Here is a 25,242-nt window from a genome sequence, read left to right as displayed (position 1 = left end):
AGGGACTTGGGAGCTAAGTTGAGGAAAAGGACCTCCAAGGTAGTATTCTCAGGAATACTACCAGTACATCGAGCCACACCAGAAAGGAAGAGGGAGATTAGGGAAGTAAACAAGTGGCTCAAAAGCTGGTGTAGTAAGGAGGGGTTTGGGTTCCTGGAGGACTGGGACGACTTCTCAGTCGACAACCGGTACTATAGAAGGGATGGACTGCACCTAAATGAGGAGGGTGCAGATCAGCTGGGATTGAGGATGGCCAAAAAGTTAGAGGGTTTTTTAAACTAGGTGATGGGGGGGTGGGTTCAGAGACAGAGATAGTCAGCGTGGAGCATATTCCAGAGGGTAATATTAGGGGCATTAGTGGTGGGGTAACTGAAGCACATAAACCCAAGGTAAATATAGTAGCAAGTCCTAGTTGTAATCTTGGAACACCCAAGAGGATAGTGTGTGACCGGTCAAAATATATTAATACATTAAAATGTTTGTTCGCCAATGCCAGAAGTCTGCCAAGCAAAATAGGCGAGTTGGAAGCTCTGGTGCATCAGGAGAGCTATGATGTAATCGGTATTGCTGAAACTTGGCTTCATTCCTCACATGACTGGGCTATTAATATTCCTGGCTATGCACTCTTTCGGAAAGACAGAGTAAAAAGGAAAGGTGGAGGGGTCTGTCTGTATGTGAGAAATAATCTCAAAGCAAGTGAGAAAGAGGACCTGGTGGGCGGAGAGTGTGATGAGTGAGGCATTATGGGTAGAACTGCATACAGATGCGCGTAGTTCAAAGTTAATCATTGGAGTTTGTTATAGACCACCCAATGTTAATGAGGAGGTGGAGACTCAGCTCCTTGCACAGATAGAAAGGGCTGCAAGGGCTGGGACAGTGATAATAATGGGGGATTTTAACTACCCAGAAATTGACTGGGGTAATGGCACTGCTGGGACAGTTAAAGGGCAAAAATTTGTAAACCTATTACAGGACAATTTTATGGTACAGTTTATTGAGGCCCCAACTAGGAATGATGCTCTGTTGGACCTGGTAATCTCAAACCATGCAGAACGTATTACTAATGTTCAGATAAAGGAACATCTGGGTAGCAGTGACCATAACATGATTTCATTTGATGTTAGCTGTAAGCAAAAATCACATACGGGAAAGATAAAAACACTTAATTTCAAGAGAGCAAATTTTCCAAGGATGAGGGCTGCTCTCCAGGACTTAGACTGGGAGAGAATATTGGCACCAATGGGCACAGAACAGAAATGGGAATTCTTCAAAAAGCTTGTTTGTGATCTCACGGCAAAGTATATTCCCATGGGCAATAAGTTTAAAAGGTTAAAAATAAAGCCGATGTGGCTCACGGCCAAAGTTAAAAAAGCTATAAACTATAAAAAAAGAGCTTTCAAAAAATATAAAAATGAAGGAACACTAGTGTCATTTAAATGTTACAAGGAATTTAACAGAATATGTAAAAAGGAAATCAAGGATGCAAAAATTCAAAATGAAAGACAAATTGCAAAAGACAGTAGGACGAACCCCAAAAAATTCTTCAAATATATTAATAGTAAAAAGGTTAAGTCTGAGCATGTAGGCCCTTTGCAAAATAATCTGGAGTGGGTGACTGGGGACAAAGAGAAGGCTAACTTATTAACCACTTGACCACTGGGCACTTAAACACCCTTAATAACCAGACCAATTTTCAGCTTTCAGTGCTCTCACAATTTGAATGACAATTACTCGGTCATGCAACACTGTAGCCATCTGAAATTTTCGTCCTTTTTTTCCCACAAATAGAGCTTTCTTTTGGTGGTATTTGATCACCTCTGCGTTTTTTATTTTTTGTGCTATTAATGAAAAAATACCGAAAATTTTTAAAAAAAGCATTTTTCTTCATTTCTATTAAAATTTTTTGCAAATAAGTAATTTTTCTTCATAAATTTGGCCAAAAATGTATACTGCTAAATGTCTTTAGTAAAAATAACCCAAATTAGTGGATATTATTTATTCTGCGTGAAAGTTATAGGGTCTACAAGCTATGGTGCCAATCACTGAAAATGTATCAATTTGATCACAGCTGATGTACTGACAGTCTATCTCATTTCTGGAGACCCTAACAAGCCAGTAATGTACAAAAACCCCCCAAATGACCCCTTTTTGGAAAGTAGACATTCCAAGGTATTTAGTACGTGGCACGGTTAGTTTTTTGAAGTTGTAATTTTTTCCCACAATTCTTTGCAAAATAAAGATTTTTTTTATTTTAATTTTTTTTCACACCAAATTGTCATTTTACCAGGCTATTTCTCTCACACGGCATATACATTCCACAAATGAAACCCCAAAATACATTCTGCTGCTCCTCCTGAGTACGGTGATACCACATGTGTTAGACTTTTACACAGCCTGGCCACATACACAAGTCCAACATTGAAGTAGCAACTTCAGGCGTTCTAGGAGCATAAATTACACATCTAATACCTCAACCACCTATTACACTTATGAAGGCCCTGGAGCACCAGGACAATAGAAACGCCCACAAAGTGACCCCATTTTGGAAAGCTAACACCCAGGTGGGCACTGATGGGCACAGGTGGGCACTGATGGACACAGGCGCCACTGATGGACACAGGCGGCACTGATGGACACAGGCGGCACTGATGGGCGCAGGTGGCACTGATGGGCGCAGGTGGCACTGATGGGCACAGGTGGCACTGATGGGCACTATAGTGACTTTGGTGACACTGGTGTGGCTCTGGTGGCACTGATTAGCACACAGATGGCACTGGTGGGCACAGGCGGCACTGGTGGGCACAGGCGGCACTGGTGGGCACAGGCGGCACTGATGTGGCACTGCAGTGGCGCAGATGAGCACTGATGGGCACAGATGGCACTGATGGGCACAGGTGGCACTGATGGGCACAGGTGGCACTGATGGGCACAGGTGGCACTGATGGGCACAGGTGGCACTGATGGGCACAGGTGGCACTGATGGGCACAGGTGGCACTGATGGGCACAGGTGGCACTGATGGGCACAGGTGGCACTGGTGTGGCACTGGTATGGCACTGGTATGCACTGTAGTGGCACTGGTATGCACTGGGGTGGCTCTGCTGGCACAGAGGTGGCACAGAGGTGGCACAGAGGTGGCAAAGGTGGCACAGGTCGCACAGGTGGCACAGATGTGGCACAGGTGATAGATGGCACTGGTCTGTCACTGGTCTGGCACTGTTGTGGCACTATTTGGGCACTGCTGGGCACTGCTGGGCACTCACGGTTATCTTTTATTTTCACTGGGATGTTCTCCTCTCCTCTCACGCTGCATCGGTGTGAGGAGAGGAGACTGATGACCTTAGCTTGACCCGGCAAGCCGAATTGTTTACATTTGTGATCGCTCCGTCATTGGACGGAGCGATCACGTGGTAAAGGACCGCTGCCATTGGTCCTTTACCGCGATCCGTGTTGCGCCGGGTCCCGTGAACTCGGCGAGCACGGATGTTCCGGCGTGCGCGCCCCAGGGGGGCGCGCACGAACGATTCTCCGGGAGGCCGTTAATTAACGGCCTCTTAGAGATAGCAAACCGACCTATAGCCGTTAATCGGCTATAGGCCGGTTATTAAGTGGTTAAATACTTTCTTCAGCTCTGTGTATACAAAGGAGCATGGGGGAGCTCATGTCCACAATGGGGGTGGTACTGACGCAGCCCCTAATCCACAATGGCTCATAAGTGATATGGTCCAGAAATATTTGGACAGAATAAAGGTGGAGAAAGCACCTGGACCTGATGGCATCCACCCACGGATCCTAAAAGAATTGAGCTCTGTAATTTCAAAGCCATTGTATCTAATTTTTAGGGACTCATTAATGACAGGAATAGTACCACTGGATTGGCGCAGGGCCAATGTGGTGCCTATATTTAAAAAGGGAACAAAGTCTTTACCAAGTAATTATAGACCCGTTAGTTTAACTTCTATAGTTGGGAAGATACTGGAGGGATTAATAAAAGACCACATAGATGAGTTCTTGCAGGAAAAATATATTTTGAGCAACAGACAGCATGGATTCATGAAAGACAGAAGTTGTCAGACAAACCTGATTTCTTTTTATGAGGTGGTAAGTAAAACCTTGGACAGAGGGGTGGCGGTGGACGTGATATATTTGGATTTTGCAAAAGCATTCGATACTGTTCCGCACACACGGCTCATGTGTAAGGTAAAGTCTACAGGTTTGGAAACATCAGTTTGTAGATGGATAGAAAACTGGCTAAAAGACAGAATTCAGAGAGTAGTGGTTAATGATTCTTACTCTGAATGGTCTAAGGTTATGAGTGGTGTACCCCAAGGTTCAGTGCTGGGACCCTTACTTTTTTAATATCTTTATAAATGATATTGGGTCTGGGATCAAGAGTAACATTTCCGTCTTTGCAGATGATACCAAGCTATGTGGTGCAATAACGTCCTTACAGGATGTCACCAATTTACAAGCAGACCTCAATGCTCTGTCTAATTGGGCGACTATGTGGCAGATGAGGTTTAATGTTGAGAAATGTAAGGTTATGCACTTGGGGGCTAAGAATATGCATGCATCATACACGCTAGGGGGAGTACAACTGGGGGAATCCATAGTGGAGAAGGATCTGGGGGTTTTGGTAGATCATAAGCTCAATAATAGCATGCAATGCCAAGCTGCGGTTTCCAAAGCGAGCAAAGTCCTTTCCTGTATTAAGAGAGGTATGTACTCCAGAGAGAGAGATATCATTTTGCCCCTGTTCAAATCATTAGTAAGACCTCATCTGGAATATGCCGTTCAGTTTTGGGCACCAGTTCTCAAAAAGGATATCGGGGAACTGGAGAAAGTGCAGAGAAGGGCAACCAAACTGATAAGAGGCATGGAGCAACTCAGCTATGAGGAAAGATTAGAGGAACTGAATTTATTCACTCTTGATAAGAGGAGATTAAGGGGGGATTTGATCAACATGTACAAATATATAAGGGGTCCATATAGGGAACTTGGTGTCGAGTTATTCACTTTAAAGTCAACAAAGAGGACAAGGGGGCACTCTTTACGTCTAGAGGAGAAGAGATTTCATCTCCAAATACGGAAAGGTTTCTTCACAGTAAGAGCTGTGAAAATGTGGAATAGACTCCCTGCAGGAGGTGGTTATGGCCAGCTCAGTGGATTGCTTTAAGAAAGGCCTGGATTATTTCCTAAGTGTACGTAATATAACTGGGTACTAAAATTTATAGGTAAAGTTGATCCGGGGAAAATCCGATTGCCTCTCGGGGGATCAGGAAGGAATTTTTTCCCCTGCTTTAGCAAATTGGATCATGCTCTGCTGGGGTTTTTTGCCTTCCTCTGGATCAACTGTGGGTATAGAATTGGGTATATGGGCTGGTATATGTATGTGTGTATGTATGTATGTATGTATGTATGTATGTATGTATGTATGTATGTATGTATGTATGTGTGTGTGTGTGTGTGTGTGTGTGTGTGTGTGTGTGTGTGTGTGTGTGTGTGTGTGTGTGTGTGTGTATATATATATATATGTATGTATGTATGTATGTATGTATATGTGTATATGTGTATATGTATGTATAGTATATTTTATTTTATTTATTTATTTTTTTTTTTTTTTGGTTGAACTGGATGGACTTGTGTCTTTTTTCAACCTGACTAACTATGTAACTATGTCCGCCCTCCGCCGAAAATGACGTCACCTGCTGGTTCCAAAAATTTACGGCCTATACAGAGTACAGGGAGAGCGGACGGTTACCCTGCTGCAGCCCTGTGAACGCGATAGGGGTACCCCCACAACCTGATGCCGCACTCGGCAAGGAAGGGGTGGCTTCTGCTGCAGGTAAGTACCGCTCGTTTTACCCTGGAAGCCCCTGCTTCTTTAGGGGTTCTTAAAATGGCCACAGTCCCCCCGATTGCTCTCTATCCCGGTCCAGTGCACAGTGTCTCCCCACCGGAGGAAAAACACAAACAACTGAGGTCCGGCAGGGGAAGTAAGAATTTATGGGCTGGCGCAGTGTTTCCTAGAGGAAGAGGAGGAGACCATCTCTCATAGTGGCTGTCCTGAATGACGATAAGGGAAAGTGCAGTAACGGCAAACTTATTCCTGGACAGGAGTCCCCCCTGAACAATGCTGCATGAATGAGACCACAAACATGCTGTTTAGCTGCTTGACACAGAGCTGAACTGAGAGGCAACGTACATAGCTTTGTGCATTTACTCCCTCTAGCAGAGACTTTAAGGCATGACATTTTACTCAAGGAACAAAAACTATAGGTGGACTTTTTACGGTTTCTAGGCTTCTTCCCTTACCTTATCCTCGCCACAGGATACTGCTGACAACAGACAGATCCAACCTTCACCCATCATGGCGGGCTGCGTTTAGAAAACCTTCAAGGAACGTGTCCCTTTTTATCAGTGATCCACTCCCTTGGACCTGTATAGCACCCCGCCAGGAAAACTTTATGGTTATGGGAGTATGACCAAAGCACTGGGTCCCAGGGTCCAGCCCGCCAAAGAGGTGTTATAGGCAAAAACTTGTTCTTCTTAAATGAGGCCTGGTTAAATTTTGGCCTCAGTGGCACTTTGGATGGATCCAGTCTGTAGTAGCTGGTCTCAATCCAGTAAAGTATCCTTCCAGCGGAACTCCCCAGGGCATATCTTCAATCGTGACCAATACCTTAAGCACCGGAGAAAAAAAACTAAAGTACTCCTGGTAAGGGAAGAAGTTATATAGGGAGTGAACTTCCTGTCTAGGGTGTGCCAGTGTCCATCGCCTGAAGGTGCCCTATATACCCATATAGTTATTACTATGGCTCTGTGTCTCGTGATGTACGATAAAGAAATGCTTGATTAATTAACTAGTTTGTCTGTGGTTTCTCTGAATAAAACCAATTCAGCAATTTAGTCATTAGAACAGTGCAAATAAAGAGCAATTCAAAACAAAAAACACTCACTTGATTGCCGTGTGGTATTTCCAGGAGTTAGGAGGCCTGAAACCCCTGACAGGTTTACATCAGAGAATGAAAGGCTCTCTGCCCTACCCTTTCCTGGTTTGGTCTGTTTTAGAACTGTAAACGAAGAAGATCTGGGCTGGAAAGAGAAAGAAAGAGAGAGAGAGAGACAAATCCAAGTCACTAGGACAACACAGTACTGTTTTTGTATGTTAGGCAAAAAAGGTTTGGTTAGCGTGAGGAAGGTTTAGAACTCTTGACTGATTTATCCTGCTATAGGCTGAAACAATTAATGTTCACGTTTTTTAACCTTATTCTACTAAGTAATGATAAATTGCCCCGACAATGGATAGCAGTGAAAGCTTGAGAGGGGTTTCCAAGCCTTCGTCGTTCTTTACAAAAAATATTGTGGCTGGACATTACGTTAACTTTAAAAATGGTATCAGCGCAACCCTAGTCTATGTTTCTAAAATTATTGGGGAATTTTCCCCCTGTAATGCAGTGCACTTGAACAAAACATTAAGCAGCCAACACTAAAGAGAACATGTTAGGATTCAAACAAGAGATGCCAACAATGGGGCTTCATCATTTTCCTTGATTCACTACCTGGTTAGCCAATAACTAAAAAAAAAAGCCAACTAAGGCCTCATGCACACGAGACGCTGTTAAACACGTGTTCAGAGGCAGTTGGACACTTTTTCAACTGCCCCTGAACTCATTCAATGTTATCCTATGTGTCAATGTACACACTCTAGCTTTTTGCAGTTTTTATGCAGTTGCGTTTAATCTTGTTTTTTCAGAAGCAAAAAAATGGTTTCAGACGCAAAAGTTTTCCACGTTTCAGACACAAAACGTTGTTACCGCGTTTTGCCACGTTTTCGTTTATAAGCGTTTTTAAAGGTGACCTTATTTTTACATTAAAAATCTCAAAAATGATGGCAAATGATGAAAAACCATTAAAACTTGTGGCAAGTGACATGGCAGGTAGCAAGTGATGTGGCAAGTGGACAATCCACAACTTGTGGCAAGTGACATGGCAGGTGGCAAGTGGACAATCCACAACTTGTGGCAGGTGAAGTGGCAAGTGACGTGGCAAGTGGACAATCCACAACTGGTGGCAGGTGACGTAGCAAGTGACGTGGCAAGTGGACAATCCACAACTTTTGGCAGGTGATGTGGTAAGTGGATAATCCACAACTTGTGGCAAGTGACATGACAAATGATGTGGCAGGTGACATGGCAAGTGACGTGCCAAGTGGACAATCCACAACTTGTGGCAAGTGATGTGGCAAGTGAACAATCCACAACTTGTGGCAGGTGATGTGGCAAGTGGACAATCCACAACGTGTGGCAGGTGACGTGGCAAGTGGACAATCCACAACTTGTGGCAGGTGATGTGGCAAGTGGACAATCCACAACTTGTGGCAAGTGACGTAGCAGGTGACGTGGCAGGTGGACAATCCACAACTTGTGGCAAGTGGACAATCCACAACTTGTGGCAAGTGACGTGGCAAGTGGACAATCCACAACTTGTGGCAGGTGACGTGGCAAGTGGACAATCCACAACTTGTGGCAGGTGACGTGGCAAGTGGACAATCCACGTGGCAGGCGACGTGGCAAGTGGACAATCCACAACTTGTGGCAGGTGATGTGGCAAGTAACGTGGCAGGTGGACAATCCACAACTTGTGGCAAGTGACGTGGCAAGTGGACAATCCGCAACTTGTGGCAAGTGCCGTGGCAGGTGACGTGGTAAGTGACGTGGCAAGTGGACAATCCACAACTTGTGGCAGGTGACGTGGCAGGTGGACAATCCACAACTTGTGGCAGGTGATGTGGCAAGTGGACAATCCACAACTTGTGGCAAGTGACGTAGCAGGTGACGTGGCATGTGGACAAACCACAACTTGTGGCAGGTGACATGGCAAGTGGAAATCCACAACTTATGGCAGGTGACGTGGCAGGTGACGTAGCAAGTGACGTGGAGGGTGGACAATCCACAACGTGTGGCAGGTGACGTGGCAAGTGGACAATCCACAACTTGTGGCAGGTGACGTGGCAAGTGGAAATCCACAACTTGTGGCAGGTGACGTGGCAAGTGATGTGGCAGGTGGACAATCCACAACTTGTGGCAAGTGGACAATCCACAACTTGTGGCAGGTGACGTGGCAAGTGGACAATCCACAACTTGTGGCAGGTGACGTGGCAAGTGGACAATCCACAACTTGTGGCAGGTGACGTGGCAAGTAACGTGGCAGGTGGACAATCCACAACTTGTGGCAAGTGACGTGGCAAGTGGACAATCCACAACTTGTGGCAGGTGACGTGGCAAGTAACGTGGCAGGTGGACAATCCACAACTTGTGGCAAGTGGACAATCCACAACTTGTGGCAGGTGACATGGCAAGTGACACGCTAAACATAAGCACACTGCTGCTCTCAAAGCTGCTGCTACTCACTCTGGTCTCACAAAATGGCTGAAATAGTTAATACTGTTTTTTGAGCTTGGGGAGGGTCTATGATGTTATCTTAACTAAACGCTTCTAGATGCAAACGTGGAAAAACGCCGCTAAATTGCAGTAAAAATCGTGGCAAAACGGGCGTTTCTAAACGTCAATTTCAGCTTTTAAAAACATGTGTCCAGCAGAGTTTGCACCGGCGTCTGGTGTGCATGAAGCCTAATGCCCCGTACACACATTAAGATTATCGTAAGACAGATCGTTCACATTTTGCTGCATATGACTAAGATCGAATACAACAGTGCAAAATGTGTGTAAGCTTTTTTTTCATACGATTCTGGAAAAATCGTCCGTTGTGCATAGCTACGTATTTTAAATGATGTCAAATACGTGTGACCTGTGTGTCTTTCTGGTTTATTATCGTGTTTCCGCTCATGCGTTGCATTTGTCGAACAACGTTTATCGGACGCATATTGTACTGACTACACGATTGTCATACGATGGGCTGTCATCCGACCAAAGTTTTCCTGTTTGTCCCTTCGGATTTGGTTGGATGGACTGTCGTGATCGGCTGTCGAAAGCTGCGTACTAACGATCAGATTACCGAACGATCTGTCCGATAGCGACTTTTGTGGTCCGATAATCAAAACGTGTGTACGGGGCATAAGGCTTCATGTACACGGGACGTTGTTCAACTTCTCCAGAAAGATTTAACTTAAGCATCTAAAAAAAACAGCCATTTAGTTGCGTTTACATCTGTAAACGAAACACTGGTAAATGTAAGTTACTGCGTTTAGCAGCTTTTACAAGCTGTTAGAGACATTTAGCATTTCAAATGCCTCTGAACATCGGTCTGAACCCTTTTTTTTGCGTTTCAAAAAAAATCTTCTAAACGTAACCTCTCTAGCGGTGATCCAGAGTCTGGCTCGGGTTGGGATTTTAGTTCCACGAGTGGTAACCCCGAGCCAGACTCGGGATCGCATCGCTGGATACAGGGAGGACACGGAGAAGTTACTTACCTTGTCCCCTGGATCCAGCGATGTCCTCCGCGCTGTGTGATCAAGCTGTCCTCCGCTCGATTCACAGTGCCAAATGCCGCCGAGCTCCGCTCCCTGCGACGTTACGGCGCACGGGAGAGGAGATCGGCACCAAATTCAAAAAAGTAAAAGTACACAAAACACACAGTACTGTAATCTTACAGATTACAGTACTGTATAAAAAAATACACACCGCCTTTGTCCCTAGTGGTCTGTGCAGTGCCCTGCATGCACTTTTATATTATAAATACTGTTTTTTATGGCTGGAATTTGGAGATTGTCCATAGCAACCAGAAAGTGTCCCTTTTTCAGTGTTTTAGGATTTGATTACATTATTGAATAATTTTTATTATTTATTATATTATAAACTTTATCATACCCGGGATGTCTACTAGACTCTGGTTTGAACAGATTTAAGAGCGTTATTCCTAAGAATTACAGGACTACAATATAAAACACCAAATTTCCATGCAAAATAATTGTACCGCTTTCAGCACCTAAAACCAGAACGAATCATACCGCCAGGGAGGTTAACTGCCTAGAAACTACCCTCTTTACATGTACTGATAAGATAACAGAGGAGAGTTCAGGCAAATGATGTGGCAGGTGACATGGCAAGTGACGTGACAAGTGGACAATCCACAACTTGTGGCAAGTGATGTGGCAAGTGGACAATCCACAACTTGTGGCAGGCGACGTGGCAAGTGGAAATCCACAACTTGTGGCAGGTGACGTGGCAGGTGACGTGGCAGGTGATGTGGCAAGTGGACAAACCACAACTTGTGGCAGGCGACGTGGCAAGTGGAAATCCACAACTTGTGGCAGGTGACGTGGCAGGTGATGTGGCAAGTGGACAATCCACAACTTGTGGCAAGTGACGTAGCAGGTGGACAATTCGCAACTTGTGGCAGGTGACGTAGCAAGTGACGTGGCAAGTGGTCAATCCACAACTTTTGGCAGGTGACGTGGCAAGTGGACAATCCACAACTTGTGGCAGGTGACGTGGCAGGTGACGTAGCAAGTGACGTGGCAAGTGGACAATCCACAACTTGTGGCAGGTGACGTGGCAAGTGGACAATCCACAACTTGTGGCAGGTGACGTGGCAAGTGGACAATCCACAACTTGTGGCAAGTGACGTGGCAAGTGGACAATCCACAACTTGTGGCAGGTAACGTGGCAAGTGGACAATCCACAACTTGTGGCAAGTGGACGATCCACAACTTGTGGCAGGTGACGTGGCAAGTGGACAATCCACAACTTGTGGCAGGTGACGTGGCCGGTGATGTGGCAAGTGGACAATCCACAACTTGTGGCAAGTGACGGAGCAGGTGATGTGGCAGGTGGACAATCCACAACTTGTGGCAGGTGACGTGGCAAGTGGAAATCCACAACTTGTGGCAGGTGACGTGGCAGGTGACGTAGCAAGTGACGTGGCAGGTGACGTAGCAAGTGACGTAGCAAGTGACGTAGCAAGTGGACAATCCACAACTTGTGGCAGGTGACGTGACAAGTGGACAATCCACAACTTGTGGCAGGTGACGTGGCAAGTGGACAATTCGCAACTTGTGGCAAGTAACGTAGCAGCTGATGTGGCAGGTGGACAATCTACAATTTGTGGCAAATGACGTGGCAAGTGGAAATCCACAACTTGTGGCAGGTGACGTGGCAAGTGGACAATCCACAACTTGTGGCAAGTGACGTGGCAAGTGGACAATCCACAACTTGTGGCAGGTGACGTGGCAAGTGGACAATCCACAACTTGTGGCAGGTGACGTGGCAAGTGGACAATCCACAACTTGTGGCAGGTGACGTGGCAAGTGGACAATCCACAACTTGTGGCAAGTGGACAATCCACAACTTGTGGCAGGTGACGTGGCAAGTGGACAATCCACAACTTGTGGCAGGTGATGTGGCAAGTGACGTGGCAGGTGGACAATCCACAACTTGTGGGAGGTGACGTGGCAAGTGGACAATCCACAACTTGTGGCAGGTGACGTGGCAAGTAACGTGGCAAGTGGACAATCCACAACTTGTGGCAGGTGACGTGGCAAGTAATGTGGCAGGTGGACAATCCACAACTTGTGGCAAAAGCCCCCCCAAGTTGTATGCTGTTGCAGCTACTTACTCTAATATGCAGACCACATAGTCTGTTGGCCACACCAAGCTCTGCCAATTGGCTGGAAAGCTCAATTCATGGGAATGGAACCCAGCTTACTATTACATTGATAAAAGGCGGGTAACCATTTCCCTCCTCACCCTTAGTGTAGGTATGGTGTGCAGCACCCCTCCCACCCACCAATGCATGCAATAATTGTATGTGCTACAGCCGATAACCATGGACCCCACCATGTTTATCACTGCCTAGATAACACGGAGCAGAAAATGAGAGAAATACATACCATATTTTTCAACATGTCTTCATTGCTACTTTCAGAAGATAATGGCAGCACTGTAATAAATTAAATATTTCCAGTGACTAATGACTAGATATTAACATTGTTGCACACATATGTATATAACTTCTCAGAAAAAAAGCTTTACACAGAAACCTCCAAATCAATTGTTTTTCCTGTTGGGTAGATAAGGGTTTTGAGTGGAACTTCATCAACCTGGTCCTGACATAACCTTTTCCATTATTAATACATGAAGAGAACAGAGAATACATCTGCTTGAGCAGAAAGAGTAAAATAAAATGTCATGGCATGTATGATTGATGGAGGGTGGCAGGGAGATCTTCTAAGAAGCCAGTATGTGATGCAAATTTGTTATTTATATATATCCCCCAAAAGGTTATTCAGAACAATATTAATATATATATATATATATATATATATAAATATATATATTAATATATTAGAGCTGCAACCACAAGTCGACGTAATCGATTACGTTGACTACAAAATTACGTCGACGTGCATGAAAGGCATTGACGCGTCACACGTTGCAGGTCAATACACCCCTACAGCGGCTTTCAGCACGGTGCTCCTCTCCCACACATGATCGCCACTGACTGTCCCCTATCCTCCTCCAGTCCCCATCCGTCCTTCTCCATGCTGCTCCGTGTCTCCCTTTCTTCTCCATTCATCTGTCCCCCCCTCTTCTCCGTGTCTCTCCCTCACCTCCGTGCATCTGTCGCCCTCTCTTCTCCGTGTCCCCCTCCACGCTGCTGTCCCCTTCCATGCTGCTCCGTGTCTCCCTCTCTCCTCCATTCATCTGTCCCCCCCTCTTCCCCGTGTCCCCCTCCATGCTGCTCCGTGTCTCCCTCTCTCCTCCATTCATCTGTCCCCCCCTCTTCCCCGTGTCCCCCTCCATGCTGCTCCGTGTCTCCCTCTCTTCTCCGTGGGTGTCCCCCTCCGTGCATATGTCCCCCTCCGTGCATCTGTCCCCCTCGGTATCTCAGGATGGAGAGTGGAGGTAGGACCCGGTAAATCCTTAGTTTTCTGAATAGACAGAGTCAGTGACCACTGACTCTGTCCACTGACATAACGGAAACATTGTAACCTCCTGTGTTTACGATGTCTCAGTTAATGAATGAAGAGAAGCCGCTGTCTTCTCTCCATTCATTATCAGTGCAGTGGAGGCTACAGAGAAAGGGCCTAGTCCCTTTCCCCATCTTAAATGGGAGATGTCAGAGGTCTGTTAAGACCCCTCATATCTCACCAAAGCCCCCGCAACAGGGCTGATAAAAAATAAATTGCAGTAAATAAAAAAAAAATTGTAAAAAAAAAAAAAAAAAAAAAAAAAAAAACATACTGACACTGTCCTGTCCCCCCCCCTTAAAAAAAAAGAAAGCATTGTAATAAAAATAAATTATAAACATTCATGAACTTCTGAACAGAAAAGAACAAAACATAAAAAAAAAAAAGTACGACAAAAGAATATAACGACATACATACATATATTATATATATTTTTTGTAAGGTTATCCAAAGAATTAATTAGCTAATCAAAAAAAGAACACTAGATTAAGTAAAAAAAAATAAAATAAAAATAATCGTTATCATTAATCGACAGACAAAATAATCATTAGTTGAAGCTAATATATATATTATATATATATATGTAAATATATAAATTTTACACATACACATATATACATTTTTAAACATGTATTCATTAAAGCTTTATTGCTTTACTGCAGTCAAGAAAAGTGAGATCACCGACCTGGCTACATAGTCTGGCAGGGGTTGAACAGAGCTTTAAATCATTTGGCAGGTATGACAACCAACATTTATATGCAATACATTTTTAAATCAGTAAGTTGTGGTATGCAATATACTTCCACTTTTGAAAGAACTCAATACCTTTCAGTTTACTCTTTGGTTTTGTCTTTTTACGGCTATAATCGGCAGATTTCTTATGTTCCACAATCCAGCTCTTTTCACTTTCAGCCGCACTTTCAGAAGAAATCACATTTTTTTTCCTTACAGTCTGTGGCTAAAAGATTGGAAAAAGATTTTGCCAATCATTTTGGAGGATATTATGGTTAAACTTGGCCTTATGTTCACTTTAAAGCTTCATTCTCGTGGGTACATAGACCCATATGGCCCTGCAGGTGCACCAGGGGAATGACAGCATTCTTTGCAGCTAGCCTATTAGCAGCTATCCCTAGAAGCATGGATGCACACCTCTGGATGATTATTATCTGTGCATAAAGCTGTGTGTCCGTCCATGTACAGATGTAAAAACTGGGATGTGCGGGAAAGATCCAGACAACAGCTGCGCCTTTCAGGCAGCAATGGATTTTGACAGGCTGGCTGCACAGAACACCATTCATTCCCTGGGCACATAAACACGGCCATATGCATGGAAATAGGGGTCATTGCAATTGAATGAGGTCTAAATATCAAACAGAAAGCAAACAAGCATCTAAACATTTTTTTCACTACCAATCCATGCTTTTGATGATGGATAACCTTACTTTAGAGCCAAGCACAGCTTCAGGAACGGAAATCACTATTTGCCCATTACAGTTCTTTAGGCATTAAGGACATCTATAAAGCAGATAACTTTACATGCAAAAACATTTTGGGTCTGTCATACCCTGCATTTTGTATAGGAGATTAAAATAGAACTGTGAACACTACTCCTTAAATTAAAAAAAAAAACTTGCCTTTATTAACACTTTAAAGAAGAAAGAAACAAAACTCTCCAGCAATACACACCAAACTGAGCATTTGCTTTCTGACTCCAGTAGCCCTGTCGTATCCAGACCTATTCTGGAGTCAGTGAAAGAAGAGGAGGATCTGTGCATACAGGATCCAACAGCCTTTTTACACAATGCAGAGTATTAACGCCTTAGGTTCCACAGGGAGTATAACAAGCATGCTTTACTGCATATATAGACTGATTTTACGGTTGAGGGTTTAATAATACTTTAAGTTGGGAAAGAACCATGAAGGGATGTCAGCTGGGGGGGTGGGAAGTGACCAGGTAGTTTTTTCTGTTATCTTGGTGTGGAGGTAGCTGGGTTGCAAGGTTAGCTGGGTGGGAGGAGTGTACAGGTAACCTAATGGCATAGGGAGAAAGTAACTTGCACTGCTGGCTACAGCACTGAGGAGCTGGCCGATCTCCCGTCAGCTACTTCAGTACAAAAATGTAATGCAAACAGGAGAGAAGCATGAGTGTGTTTTGCTTCTACTCATCTGAGGAATATCCAACGGATCATGTGAATCACAGGTCTTCTTACACAGGACAGGACTGTGCAACTTCCTGAGCACTCCAATTCACTGTTTCAAGGTAACTGAGAAATAAGTAATAAATGCAAGCATTTTCACAGTTTATTAAACATGCAATACAATAGTATTAAACAAATGAACATGAAATGTATAATTTTCAATACCCTGTTTCCCCTAAAAATAAGACCTTGCGTGATTGTCGGTGATGGCTGCAATATAACCCCCCCCCCCCCCAAAATAAGCCCTAGTTAAAGTCCTTGTAGGTCTTATTTTCAGCGTAGGGCTTATTTTTCGGGGAAACAGTGTAGGACTTATTTGGGGCTTATATTGCAGCCATCGCTGTCAATCACACTAGGTCTTATTTTCGGGGAAACAGGGTAAGTATACCCAAGACCGTTTGATTTTCTTTCAATTTATACAATCCTTCTTCCGTCTTTAAATTTTCCAAAATTGTAAATCATACAAACTGGTCAATTCTGAAGATATTCCAAGCTAAACAGTAGGTCTAATTAATAAATTAAAACTACCTTTTTTTGGTCAGTGAGAGAAGCTCTTGTTATTGGCCTTGAGGGTGTAAGGACCAGTGTCCTAATCAAAAAGAAAGAATGGAAATGATCAATTACAAAACAAGTGTTAGAGCACACCATCACCCAGAAAGCCAAATGTGATGAATGTATTTCCTGCTGGTTTGTCCACACGCATTGCAAGGTTTGTCTAAGTTAATCAGAATGCCAGCCCTTTTACAAATCTCTCCTTGTATGCCCATGTCCCAACAGGCTGGCCTAGCACGCCACTGGTAATTTTGATATCAAATTTCGATTTAGTTTTAGTCAGTCTTTTGCATAAAATGCCATTTTTTGTTTTAGTCGTATTTTAGTCATCTGAATTGTTTTAGTTTTGGTCGTATTTTAGTTGACTAAAATCTCCAGTGCCCACCTGAACCACCTCTTTCCTTGGAGATCCACCTGTCTGTTAAAGTCCCAGCCCCCTGACTATCAGCAAGCTGTATTGTCTGGGAGATGTAGGCTCTCTCTGCCTGCCTGCTGACCGGGAGTTCTGGAGCAATGCCCTGCAAACCACAGAAATCCCTGATCTGATTTGTGTATGGATGTGACAGCCTTCCCAGACCGTCCAGTTCTCTGCTCTCACTCCCATTTACTTTCCCATTCCCACTTGTAGGTCACCTTCCGATCCTCAAAATATAATGCACCCCGCCCTGTGCATTTCCTCACTCCCATTTATTTCCATCCTGGCATTACATCCAATAGTTTACTTTTTTTTTTATATATTTTAAAGTTGCACTTCTGTTCATCAAAAAGCAATATTTTTGTTTTTTTAAGTTTGCTTTTATTTATAAAGACATTATCACAATGGCTAAATCTGTGTCTGTATTGCATGTTCAAACCATAATACCATAAATAACATTATTAGGTTTTTACTCCAGTAGTATATAATAAGTGTGGCAATTCAAGAGAAATGCTTAAATAATACATTACAATTTAACTAAACCCATTTGATTTTAGTCAACTAAAATGAAAAGGAGATTTTAGTTGACCAAATGAAAACTGGAATTGATTTGTCCTAATTTTCATCAATTTAACTAATTCTAATTAGTCACTGATAACATGCAGCTGATGAAAACTATGACGAAAATATTTTTGTCTGCAAAATTAACACTGTAGCATGCAAGTTGCCATAACCAGCAGCAGACTATTGTCCAAATTCTAGGAATTTGTGCAACTAGGTCACCCCACATTACTAATGCCCGAGTAACTTATGAGCATTGATTACTGGGGGAGCACATTGCAGGGGCTTCTATCCTTAAGGCTTTCACTAAGTGATTCTTTCTACAATCTCTGCTTCAAGTTCTGCCTCATCTGAACATTCCTTCTCTGTCTCCCCACAGGTATGTGTCAGCTCAACTACATCTTCCACCTTTAAGTTAAATTGGGATCAGCTTGCTCTTTCTGCGTATGTGTCTTTGGTATGTGGCCTTCTCTATCTGTTGCCCTGTGTGTATAACCATGATGATGTTTTTTGTTGCTCTGGACTATCTTACCCAAGTTTTATTTGTTGTTCTCATCTTGGCCTCAGGTCTATTGCTATTCTGACTTTATTAACAAAATGTCCACTTTGATTGTTAGGCATTCTTGCATTCACTCATGTTCAATTAACAAACTTCCACCCACCCGTATAATAGTATACATTTGACCACCCTTAAGGGGTCAGCACATTGCAGAGGCTTCTATCCTTAAGGCTTCTTTAAGTGATTCTTTCTACGAGTGATATGCACTTCAATCTCTGCAATCTCAGCGATTGCACAAAGCAAACATACATAGCAAGCTGCACTGGAAAGCACCTAACAGACTGCAGGTGACCCAGCTAGCCTTCCGCTGTGGAACATGCGCCCTTTACTACTCCTGACATTTGTGTCCTCACGCCTCAGACTCTCTTACCTTCACCCCTCTTCTCCACCCCCTGCTTATACATATCACCTTGCCTTTTGTCCTCTCCCTATTACTGCTCCCACCAACTCTTGCTCAGTCTACATCCATATACTGATAAAACCTCCAGTACTCTGAGGCATGCCCCTTCATATAAATCACATTACCTCCCTCACCCTCCTGCTTCTCCTAACCTCTGGTGACAGATCCCCAAACCACCCTCTGGCAGCAGCCGCAACCCATATAACTTAGTCTCTATTCCTCTTTTTCCCACAATCAGCCCCCCCCCCCCCCTTCTTCTCCTGTGCCCTTTGGAATGCACACTCTGTAACAACCTCACCGCCCACCACTTTATCACAAATTTCTTTAACCCACTGGCCATTACTGAAACTTGGCTCATGAATCGGATACTACTACTTCTGCTACCCTCTCCCATGATGGCCTTCTCTGGACTCACTCCCCCAGACCAAGTGAATGGAAGGGAGGTGAGTGGGAATCCTTCTAGCCCCATACAGCACCTATTAGGTATTTCACCCACCTCCCTCTCCTACACTCTCCTCTTTTGAGGCACATTGCATTTGTCTATTCTCTCCCATTTGTCTAAGAATTGCTGTCATCTAGCAGCCCCCTGGACCAGTATCCGCATTCCTTGATTACTTCTCTGCCTGGCTACCCTACTTTCTCAATTCTTTAATCCCCACAGTTATTCTCCGTAACTACAATATGCCAGTTAACATTACCACTACTATTACTTCTAAACGTCTCAGTCTAACCTCATCTATTGACCTGAAGCAATGGATACAGGCTCCTACTCTCTCCAACGTCAACACCCTTAACCTTGTTTTCTATCTGTGCACTCCGTGCAACCTTTCCAACAATCCTCTCCCACTCTCTGATCACCACCTTATTCGTTTTGCTCTCTCCCTGTCTTCCACCTCCTCTCCCTCCAACCGCGTAACAGTTACACGTACAAAACTCACCACCTCAACCAGTCTCTTCTCAACTCTGCTACCGATCACTTCTATGACAAAATCTCCCTCCTGTCCTGCTCCATTCTAGCCATTTTCATCTACAACAGCTCACTGTCTTCCTCCATAGGCAAGCTTGCCCCCTTCACTACATGCGGAATTAGGCCCACGACTGCTACAACCCTGGCAAACAGACGACACCGGAAGTCTCAGAAAACGTACCTGCGCTCTCGAGAGTCTGTGGCATAATACGGAGTTCCAGGGAGATTTCACACAATATAAATCTGCCCTCCTAAAATGCTATTCCTGTCTCCACACTGCCAAACAGACCTACTTTATGACACTCATTAACATGTTCTCATCCAGTCCACATCAACTATCCTCTACCTTCAACACTCTACTCTGTCCTCCACTGCCTCTACCCTCTAACGCACTCACCGCCCTGGACATCGCCAATCACTTCAAAAATAAGATTCATACAATTCATGATGAGATCTCCAACGTACAGAAACCTCCCCCACACAACACTCCATGTGCACAGATACAATCATTACTTCCCTCATTCAACCCTGGTAGTATTAATAAGGCTGCTAAACTTATCTAACCACCTGACCCCTGGGATCCTGCTCCCTTGCAAATGCCATGCTCGCCCTATGACTCAATTCTACACACTCTAAGGCTGCTTTCACACTGGGGCGGTATTCAGGCGTTACAGCGCTAAAAATAGCGCCTGTGTAACGCCTGAAAAAAACCGGCCCCTTTAACTCCAGTGTGAAAGCCGGAGGGCTTTCACACTGGAGGGATGCGCTGGCAGGACGGTGAAAAAAGTCCTGCTAGCCGCATCTTTGCAGCGGTGAAGGAGCGGTGTATTCACCGCTCCTAAACCGCTCCTACCCATTGAAATCAATGGGACACCGCGGCAATACCGCCGGCAAAGCGCCGCTGCAGCGGCGCTTTGCGGGCGGGTTTAACCCCTTTTCGGCCGCTAGCGGGGGTTAAAACTTCCCCGCTAGCGCCCGCACACCGCCGCTAAAACGACGGTAAAGCGCCGCTAAAAATAGCGGCACTTTACCGCCGACGCCGCTCCCGCTGCAGTGTGAAAGCAGCCTAACTCACATTTCCAACCTCTCCCTCTCTTGTGGCATCTTCCCAAACGCTCTAAAACATGCACTAGTCAGCCCCCGTACTTAAAAAGCCCTCACTGGACCCCACAAATCTTAACAACCTATATGCCATCTCCTTACTCGTTTTCTCCTCCAAACTTCTTGAAAACTGGTCTGCAACCGACTGAGCGACCATCTGACCACGAACAAACTTCTTTATCCCCTTCAGTCCGGATTTTGCCCTCAACACTCCACGGAAACTGCTCTCAAATAACCTACTAATGGCTAAAACCAGTGGACACTATTCTGTACTACTTCTCCTGGATCTCTCTGCTGCCTTTGGCACAGTGGACCACCCACTCCTACTCAATAAAATTCACTCCTTCGGTCTCCATGACTGTACTCTTCGCTGGTTCTCATCCTACCTACCTAACCTCTCCTTCAGTGTCACAACTCTACTTCCTCCTTTTCTCTTCCTTTCCCCGTTGGGGTCCCCCAAGGTTCTGTTCTTGGACTCTCCTTTTCTGAATCTACACTACCTCCTTGGGTCCGTTGATTGCCTCCCATGGCTTTCAATATCATCTCTACGCTGATGACCCCCAAATCTATCTCCATCTGTCTCCTTATGCGTCACCAACTTACTAGCAGACATATCAGCCTGGATGTCACATCACTTCCTCAAACTCAACCTATCCAAAACAGAGCTCATGATATTTCCTCCCTCAGGTGCCACTTCCCCCGATTTCTCTGTCAATATCAACAGCTCAACTATCAACTTGTCCCCCCACGCCAAGGTCTTAGGTGTAATCCTGCACTCTGAACCAACTTTTTAGAACCTACATCCTATTGCTATCCAAAATTTGCCACCTCAACCTCCGCAACATCTCCAAGATACCCTTCCAACCAATGTTACCACAAAGCTTCTAATCCACTCCCTGGTCATCTCCCTCCTCAACCACTGAAACTTCCTCCTCATTGGCTTAGCTCTAATCTCCACTTCAGTCCATGATGAACGCTGCTGCCAGGCTCATCCACCTCACAAACAGCTCAGCATCTGCTATACCTCTCTGCCAATCCCTTCATTGGATGCCAACAAATTAAATTCAAGATACAAACTATAACTTACAAAGTCATTCACAACCCGACCCCCAGCTACATCAATAACCTAGTCTCAAAATACCAACCTAATCGTTCTCCTCGCTCTTCTCGAGATCTCCTGCTCTCAAACTCCCTTGTCACCTCATCCAATGCTCACCTTCAGGACTTCTCCAGAGCCTCTCCTATCCTCTGGAATGCTCTACCCCAATCTGTCCGATTTTCTCCTACTTTATCCACTTTCAGACAATCCCTGAAAACTCTCTTCAGAGAAGGCTATCTGGTCCCTGCCTAACAACTGTACATTTATCTCCCTCAGCACATCCCCCACAGTTATTACCTCTTGTATCTCTTGACGTTCCCTTAGATTGTAAGCTCTAAGGAGCAGTGCCCTCTGATTCCTACTGTATTAAAGTGTATTGTATTTGTAAAGTCTACCTTGAAGTTGTAAAGCGTTGCGTAAACTGTTGGCACTATATAAATCCTGTATAATAATAATGATGAGCAGGCATCAGCAAAGTCACAAGGGGAACAGGGTAAGCCATAGGCAAAAACCAGCTTTCAGAAGGTCTAAATTGGTATACCTGTCTACTGTGCCTAATTGCAAATCATTTCATTTTCTTACATTTTCCCCCCCAAAGAAACATAAGTACTTGTACTTGATACAATACAGTGAGCGATTGTTGTCACTCTAAGGTGGTGTGTTACTGGCAGGATCACCAGGGGGAAAAACAAAAGAAAATAACCCTGAGAAGTGAAAATAAATGCAGCCTACACATCTAAGAGACTAGTAAGCGTTGGTCATTTGTGACTGTAAGACAAGCTAATTCTGCCCCCAAATACTAACTAAGCCTTAAATAAACCATTACTAATACCTTTTAGCAGAAGACGTTGGGCTTTCAACCGTCCCTATTACCAGCTGAAATAAGAATATATAATTGTTACTGCTTACATTTAAAATGTAATAGGATATTTCAGTCAAAAAATAATAATTCTTGTACTCACTGTAAAACTGTTATTTTGGAATCTATTGAAGAACACAGGATTACTGCCACCAACAGGAGAAAGGTTGGCTAGCAAAGGATAACTCCTGCCTACAATCATCATGCCTCGGTTTTATAGCAAAGTATTATGAAAATTAACATGGGGGGGGGGGGGGGGGGGCTTTAAAAGCTCTGTGTCTCAATAGACTTCAAGAAAAGGCTTTTTCTTTCTCATCCCTTAAGGGACACAGAAATTCTTAGACTGTTGTAAAAGCAACACAAAATTGGGGACTGCCTGCAGATTAAAGAGGAAGTAAACCCTGATGAGTTTACTTCCTCTTTCACTCCCTGCAAAGGCAAAGCATAATGGACTACTATCCACTCACCCAATGAATAAAATTCAATGTACTAACAATAATTTACAAAGCCATCCATAACTCTGCCCCCAGCTACATCACTAACCTAGTCCCAAAATACCAACCTAATTGTTCTCCTCGCTCCTCCCAAGACCTCCTGCTTTCGCCAGAGCTTCTCACATCCTTTGGAACGCCCTACCCAAATCTGTCTGACTGTCCCCTAATCTATCCATATTTAGACGATCCCAGAAAACCCCTCTCTTTAAAGAGGACTATCTTGCTTCTAACACCATTTTACTTCCTCCATCAGCTCACCCCCCACAGCCATTACCTTTTGTATCAATTGACCCTTCCGTTTTAGATTGTAAGCTCTAATGAGCAGGGCCCTCTAATACCTCTTGTACAAATTGTAATGTAACTGTAATGTCTGCCTTTATTTTGTTAAGAGCTTTCGCAAACGGTTGGAGCTATATAAAACCTGTATAATAATAATAATTTGTCAAAGGATCTGCGGGAGAAGGTAGTTGAACTGTAAAAAACATGAAAGGGAATTAAAAGATAACCAAGTAATTGAGAATGCCAATCAACAGTGTTCAAACTCTAATCAAGAAGTGGAAAATTAGGGGCTCTGTTGAAACCAAACCACGGTCAGATAGACCAACTAAAATGTCAGCCACAACTGCCAGGAAAATTGTTCGGGCAGCAAAGAAAAACCCAGTAATAGCTTTGGGTGGAATACAGGACTCTCTGAAAACATGTGGTGTGGCTGTTTCAAGATGCACAATAAGGAGGCACTTGAAAGATGGGCTGCATGGTCGAGTCGCCAGAAGAAAGACATTACTACGCAAATGCCACAAAGTATCCTGCGTACAATATGCCAAACGGCACAGAGACAAGCCTCAAACCTTCTGGCACAAAGTGTCAGGGAAGATGGGCTTTCCTTGTAAGATCCCGGCGTGCACGCATGGGTACTAGCACTTTAAGACACACACCTGTCACTAATACTGAAGTCAGGCGGGCTATTTAAACAGGCTTGTGACCTGACCACTCTTCTGCCTACCGTCTATGCCCGATTATTACCGACCCGGCCTGTCTGACCCTGCATCTCGTTCATCCAGCCTGCTTCAGCTCCCAGCCCTGCAAACCAGCATCTGGTCCTGATCGTGTGAGTTCATTCACTACCTGCCTGCTGATCACCACTACTACAGGGACTATTGAACTGTTTACAGGCACTCATACCCCACCGTGCTCCTGTGGCTGCTGTATCAATACCAGTGGTCCACGAGCCGGAGTTGTACGAGAGGCCTTCCTCTGCATGTCAGGCTCATATCCCAGGTACGTAACACAAAGTCTTTTGAAGTGATGAGACCAAAACTGAGCTTTCTGGCCACAACCATAAATGCTACATTTGGAGTCAACAAGGCCTATGATGAAAGGTACACAATTTCCTACTGTGAAAAACGGAAGTGGATCACTGATGTTTTTTGGACGTGTGAGCTACAAAAAGGCACAGGAAATTTGGTCAAAATTGATGGCAAGATGAATGCAGTATGTTATCAAAAAATACTGGAGGAACATTTGCATTCATCAGCCAGGAAGCTGCGCATGGGACGTACTTGGACATTCCAATATGACAATGATCCAAAACACAAGGCCAAATTGACCTGTGAGCCAAACACTAAGAAAGAGTGAAAGAAAAGTTTTTGTGTTATTCATATTCTCTGAAAAATGGCCAAGAAATCAAATTCTGACAGGGTATAGAAGCTTATGAGCACAACTGTATGTATGTGTATATATATATATGTGTATATATATATATATATATATATATATATATATATATATATATATATATATATATATATATATATATATATATGGGAATTAAATAATTTGCTGATTTGATAGCTCGATTTCTGAGCCACCATGCCAGGAACAACCTGGTCCCTCATGCCACACTAATCAGACAGTCCAGAGACCAGGCTGACTTGTCCCATGAGGACAGAAGATTGTACTGTAAAGTTCTGAAGTGAATCTGGGCAAATCAAACAGTTTTTAAGAATGCTTTAAGGCCCAGGACTCTCAAGCAAAAGTGGAGAGTGGGGCAGCTGTTGGGACTGGAAAGCGCAGGAAGTCTAAACTTTCTTCTACGAAACTCTGACCTG

The 25,242-nt window shown here is 44.1% G+C and overlaps 1 protein-coding gene across 2 annotated transcripts in view; it reads right to left on the bottom strand.

Moving 5' to 3' along the window:
• SYCP2L (synaptonemal complex protein 2 like) overlaps positions 1-25,242 on the bottom strand; it is a 238,888-nt gene that overhangs the window by 91,534 nt on the left and 122,112 nt on the right. For both annotated transcript variants that reach the window (XM_077492189.1, XM_077492188.1), the window contains 5 exons: positions 22,614-22,657; positions 16,656-16,716; positions 14,755-14,887; positions 12,850-12,899; positions 6,959-7,094 (listed from right to left, as the gene is read on the bottom strand). In XM_077492189.1, the coding sequence (XP_077348315.1) occupies positions 6,959-7,094; positions 12,850-12,899; positions 14,755-14,887; positions 16,656-16,716; positions 22,614-22,657 (424 nt within the window). The remainder of the gene's footprint in view (positions 1-6,958; positions 7,095-12,849; positions 12,900-14,754; positions 14,888-16,655; positions 16,717-22,613; positions 22,658-25,242) is intronic.

The sequence above is a fragment of the Lithobates pipiens genome, unplaced genomic scaffold (genome assembly GCF_037356315.1).
Source record: "Lithobates pipiens isolate NorthernLeopardFrog02 unplaced genomic scaffold, aLitPip1_a1.2 Scaffold_19, whole genome shotgun sequence".
Taxonomy (NCBI): Eukaryota; Metazoa; Chordata; class Amphibia; order Anura; family Ranidae; genus Lithobates; species Lithobates pipiens.
Note: the sequence above shows the minus strand (reverse complement) of the source record. Positions and strands in the feature narration are given on the sequence as shown.